This window comes from Notamacropus eugenii, chromosome 2 (assembly GCF_028372415.1).
Source record: "Notamacropus eugenii isolate mMacEug1 chromosome 2, mMacEug1.pri_v2, whole genome shotgun sequence".
Taxonomy (NCBI): domain Eukaryota; kingdom Metazoa; phylum Chordata; class Mammalia; order Diprotodontia; family Macropodidae; genus Notamacropus; species Notamacropus eugenii.
The window spans coordinates 361,510,888-361,516,887 of NC_092873.1; the positions used below are offsets into that span (position 1 = coordinate 361,510,888).

At 37.1% G+C, this 6,000-nt stretch overlaps 1 protein-coding gene across 1 annotated transcript in view; it reads left to right on the forward strand.

Annotated features, from left to right (window-relative positions):
• Window positions 1-5,302, forward strand: part of UTP18 (UTP18 small subunit processome component) — a 40,095-nt gene extending 34,793 nt beyond the window's left edge. The window contains exons 13-14 of the mRNA XM_072646731.1: window positions 3,474-3,520; window positions 5,210-5,302. Coding sequence (XP_072502832.1) covers window positions 3,474-3,498 — 25 coding nt within the window. The 3' untranslated portion in view covers window positions 3,499-3,520; window positions 5,210-5,302. The remainder of the gene's footprint in view (window positions 1-3,473; window positions 3,521-5,209) is intronic.
• The last annotated feature ends 698 nt before the right edge of the window (window positions 5,303-6,000 follow it).

A 6,000-nucleotide genomic window follows, 5' to 3' on the forward strand; every position in this document is an offset into this window, starting at 1 on the left:
GTGTAAACTTTTCCCAATATTTCATATTCCCTTGTTCCTTTAACCCTAGTTGGTTACCTTTCTTTTCAGAGTTTCACATAGCACTTTATTTGACTTGGTTTTTTTTCAGTTATCACATGTATTTTGTACTGTAGCTGTTTGAGTCCATATCCCTTGTCTTTCTCCATTAGGGCAAGGACTATGTCTTATCTAAATTTCATGACTCATCTAGAACTTAGCACAGTGTTCTGTACACAGTGGGTATTTAATAAATATTTTATTAAGTTGACCTGAACATGTAATGCTCTATAAAAGTCAAGTTTTATTTAACATATTGAGATTACCTGCACGTATAAAGGTTTAATGATGGCTAATTTCAAGGGGAATGAAAACTTGTATGCTCAGCCTATTTTATGCTTCCCATGCATATTAGCTAGAAACCCAAGAATATACCAGGTTTAATTGCCTGAAGGTCAGAAGACAGATATTCTTCAGAGAGAACTAAACAACTTTCACCAGAACATCTGTGGTGAACTTAGCCTCCTTTCCTCATTCCTGGACATTACATCTCTGGCATTTAAATCACTTTACAATTTGACTCTGCCTTTCTAAGCTTATGATTCCCTTTCATTTTAGGGGCAGCTAGGTGATGCAGTAGATAGAGCACCATTGCAGGAGTCAGGAGGACCTGAGTTCAAATGTCACCTCAGACACTTGACACTCACTAGCTATATGACCTTGGGCAAATCACTTAACCCCAGTTGCCTCATCCTGGGTCATCTCCAGTCATCCTGATGAATATCTGGTCACTGGATTCAGAGGGCTCTGGAGGAGAAGTGAGGCTGGTGACCTGCACAGCCCTTCCTCACTCAAAACAAAGTCAAGTGCAAGTCATGTCATTATTTCTCTGATGGCTTGGTTTTCTTTGGCAATGAAGGATGAACACACATTCCCTTTCATTTACTCTACATTCTAGGCAAATTGGCCTATGTATTATTATTCACATATTGCATTCTGTTGCCCATCTCTATACTTTGGATGGTGTTTCTTCCTCACTTTACCTCTTCAAATCTCCGGTTTCCTTCAGAGTTTAGCTCATGTGCCATCTTTTACATGAGGCCTTTCCTGATCCACTCTCCTGTTGTCTCCCCTTCCACTCCAGATGACCTTGTATCAATGTTTTTGTATTTTGTATTCCACTTACATGTGCATATTTTCCCAGCATAAGCTACATGAAAGCAGGAGCCCTTACTTCCTTCCCCTGCCACATAGTAAGAACTTAGTAAATGCTCATTGACGAATCAATTATATGATGAATCTTTTCAAATAATTTACAACTCTGAAGTTAAGAAAAGGAAGACTTTAAGAGGGTTTAGAGGTGTTCTATCTCTATAAAGAGAATATAGGAGATTGTAATGTGGCTTATTATTGTGATTCCAAAAGGACAAAAAGCTAGTTTGGAAAATCAGTGATTGTAGGACCTTTGGATCATAGGAACTTTGATTCCAAAATGAGATATTTTAAAAATATCTTTTTGGGAGAGATGAAACAGAGAAAGAAAAACTACATCTCTCATGAACATTGATGCAAACATTTAAAATAAAATATTAGTAAGCAGGCTAAAACAACTTATTTATATGCTATGATTCAGTTGGATTTATACCAGGAATCAAAGTTGATTCAACATAAGAAAGATTATATATGCAGTAAGTCATGTTACTGGCCTAAGTAATTAAAAACATGTAATTATACCAATGGATACTGAAAAGACTTTTGACAAAATCTAGTGCTCGTTTTTGTTACAAATTAGAAATCATAGGAGTAAATGAACCTTTCCCTAATGCAGTAAATGGTATTTTTCTAAATTCTAGAGCAAATGTCACATGTGAGAAAAATTATAGGCTTTTTCAGTAAGATCAGAGATAAAGGAAGGATGATGGTGACTGTCACTAGTACTGATTTAACAGTGCTAGAAATGCCTAGCTGTCACAGAGAAAGTTGAGGAAACAATCATAGTCAAAGAGAAAACGAGACTATCGATTTTTTAATGGATAATTAGGATAGCATACTTACCCTTGAAAGTCAACTAAACATTTCATCGAAATGAGAACTTGAGCACTTTTGTAGAGTATAAGATAGATCTACATATATTATATAACAATACTGGGTTTATGAACCAAAGAAATTAAAGAAAGAAAAAAAAGATTTGTATGTCCAAAATGTATTTATAGCCACTCTTTTCATAGTTGCCCTGAAATTGGAAACTAAGGGTGCATCCTCCTGTTGGTGAACAGCTAAACAAATTGTAGTATATGAATGTAATGAAATATCGTTGTGCCATAAGAAGTGATGAAGTGAACAATTTCAGAAGAAACTGGGAAGATCTTTATGAACAGATTAAAAGCAAAATGAGCAGAACTAGGATAACAGTTTATACATTGGTAACAGAGAAAAGCAATATGGAAGAAGTGTAGATCTCCAGTTAACACAATGGTAAAGGATTAGGTTGAAATACCCTTTATTTCCTGAAAGAGAGGGGTAATTTTAAGATCCAAAAAGAGATATATACTCTTTTGGACATGGCTAAAGTGGGAATTTGTTTTGCTGGACTACCAGGTGGATGTAATAAAAAGTTTTTTTTCATTTTTGAAAAAAACATTTTTTGCTTAGTGTAGTGGGGGGGGGGGGGAGGGACAGATTTATGTTAAAATGCTTTAAATTTATAAAAAATAAAAACAACTTCAGAACTCCGACTACTGCAGTGATCAAGCTTCAATCCAAAACAGTGAAGGAGGACACATAGGCTTCTGAACAAGTTTATTGTGCAAATTGGTTTTGCTGGGTGATATTAGCTATGAATTGATGGATCTTTGGGAAAGATTTTAAGAAATTTGCTTGGTGGTAGGTGGTGGTGGTAGTAGGAAGGACAGATTAATTAAAAAAGATCACCTACTATTTGAAAAAATACCTTGGTTAGAAAACAATGTCATCTCATCAGTGAAGATTCTGTTTGGATTTATTGCCTTTTGAACATTTTCTTTAGCCGCTACTTATACTCTGAATCTGTAAGATGAAGTTGATTTTAGTTTATATTTAAGCATTTTGTTTTTTCCCTAGTTTCTGTGTATGTGATGAAATCTCTGTAACCTTTTTCTGTGGAAACTGAAATTGCCGTTGATCTGAAATGTAGCCTACAAAATACTCTACACTAAAGATCTGTTCAGCACGTGTTTTGAATTGCTACAGCATTATTGTCACTTAGCAAACCCTTTTCCATTTTTGTGTTTTCGTTTGCCCTCCACCTGTGAATATCTGGACCAGGTTCCAAGTGGCTTAAGTCACCAGATAGTATATATGCTGACATTTTTGCTTAATGTTCTTATGTGGAAAAAGAATGTATCCACTCCGTGTGCCATGGAAAGTTTCTGAGTTCTGATTGACACATAAATTGTAATACTTTGTGAATGGCTAAATCATTGTCTTTTCTTTTGCAGGTTGTACCATTATTCAGACTTCTGAGGAGGGAGGAGGGTTGTTACAGGTAAAAAAATCTTTTTGTTAGCTCCCCTGGGCCTGAGGTTATGTTCATTGCCATTGATGGACAAAGGGATTTGAATTCTTTGATGTATGGATGTGAGCATGTGGGGTGCATTTCATCTACATTGGGAAGAGCTCCTTATTTTGAAAGTATAGGAAGTAGAGAAGGGAGGAATTGGGTTACTTTGTTCAAGATAACCTTGGAACAATCTGTTGGAAGTCTTCTCCAGGTTATGAAAGACTGGTGTAGTAGAAAAATCAGTGGACTTGGGGTCAAACCTGGGTTTGAATCCAGTCTGGGGCATTTACTAGCTTTACTCTCTCTAAATCTTTGTTGTCTCCTTTGTAAAATGGGGTAATAGGTACTCTTTGCCTCACAGGCTTGTGAGGAACATTCATCATAAATTCTACATAAACTAGGAATCATCTAACCCACTAGCCTTTCTGTGAGCTCTTCTAATTCTGTGATGTAAGCTGCATAACCTGTGCAAGTCGGCTTACTAGGACTGTGGAGAATGGAACCCTTGTCACATGAGGAATAGTTGAAGGGAGCAGGGACATTTAGCTCGGAAGACTAAGTGTTGTCTTCAGATTTTTGAGGAGAGGAGTTACTTTCCTGGACTTGAGTGTCCTCATCTGTACAATGACTGCATGACATCTGAGATCCCTCTAGCTCTGTGTCTAGGCTCCTAAGATTCAGCATATTGTTCTGGAGAGACAGCGTCCGGGATTGAAGGCACAGGACTTGGGTTCAGATCCTGGCTTTGCTACTTCTTACCTGTGTGATTGTGCCATTCTCTGGCTCTCTTTTCCTTATCTTTAAACAGGAGGAGAAATCTAAGATCTTTTCCAGTTTGGAATGTTATAAATTTAAATTGATTTTGTAGAAAGTACTCTTACATTAGGAAACTGTAGGCAGTTGCAGTGGATAATCTTTAAGGTTCCTTTTAGCTTGATTCTATAAATGATGGATGTTTTACTGAAGGGTGACCAGTACTACAGATTGATTATTTAGCATGTTGCTGTGGCAGCTTGTTTTTTGATTAGATGAAATCAAAATGTCATTATGAACAATGGAACAGCTAACAGTAATTGGAAGTGGTGCATAGAGCATAGGGTTCAGAAGAAAAATAAATGTAAATAGAATTAAAATGAGAGGACATTGGGTTTCTCAACCTTTTTGTGTTGGGCAGCGTTAGCTACCCACAGGTCATTAGTGCCTTGGTGTTTCCCCTTTATAAATAACAGCCTGTTCAAGGAAGAGCAATATACTGGTCCCCACAGGTGACATTTAAAATGACAACAGGGAGGAAAAGTCATCATTTGATTCAATTCAGTAGACTCTCCAGTCCACCTCATACATTTACTCTGGATGTTTAATAGTGGCTTTCATTAAGGAGCTTATAATGTGTACTGGGGTGATATGACATCTACCAAGGTGTGTGTGTGTCTGTGTGTGATAGTTGGTGACTATGGCTATTTGAGGATGGCTAGGCTTTCTCCCTCTCTGTCAGTGGCGGGAGGGCTCAGAATAAAGGAGTGCTTAACCAGGTGGTTTCATTAGAAAAACATTTTCTGGAGGAGGATATATATTGATGTCCATCCTGCCAATGCTACGCTATCAGTGCATATTTCTGTTTATTGATGACCAACATAAATTAATTTGATATCATCTCTTGTTTTTTTCCCTCAGATCCAGTTAAACCACAACAGAAGTTTTTGCTGATCTTTTTTTTTTTACTGTTTTCTAAATATATGTTAATAAAAGAAAGATAAATGAATAAAACAGCTGTGCTTGTTTAAATTAACAACAGTGTTGTCTTAATAATCACAATGACTTAGTCCACAAAAGAGTGGTTCCTTCCGCCCCTTACTATTTTTAATGTATGCATTTTAAATCTCTGAATATGAGAGAATGGAAACACCTGCTTGTATTCAGGAATAATATAAGCAAAAGTCTCAGCATACAGTTAACCTTGCCCAGAATTTTCCTTCATTTTTGAATGATTGCCTTTCCTCAAGACCCCTACTCTAACCTCCTTTTTCTCAGATGACCTCGCCTTTTATTTTACTGAGGAGATTGAAGTCATCCATCATGAGCTCCCTCATCTCCCATATACCACACCTCTAAGGTTCTGTCCTCTTCCATGCTATCACCTTTTATTTCACTCTTATAGGATGAGGTAGCCCTCTTTCCTATGAAAACTAACCTTCCACTTGGACCCTTCATCATCTTCCTTCCCATTTCCTTAGGAACCTTGCTTCATGTGTCATTTTCTGTTATCTTTTCATCTGCAGTTTCTCCCTCTTTGTTAGCCCTTTCTGCTTACAATCGTATGAGGGCTTTTTTAAAAATCTCTTGGGCTCAGATACTTTCTAACATTGGTAGCCTCTCCTCTGTGTGGTGTTTCCCACTACAGTATTACTGTTGAAACTGCACTCACTGACCCTTTAATTGCCAAATCCAATATCCTTTTCCCAGTT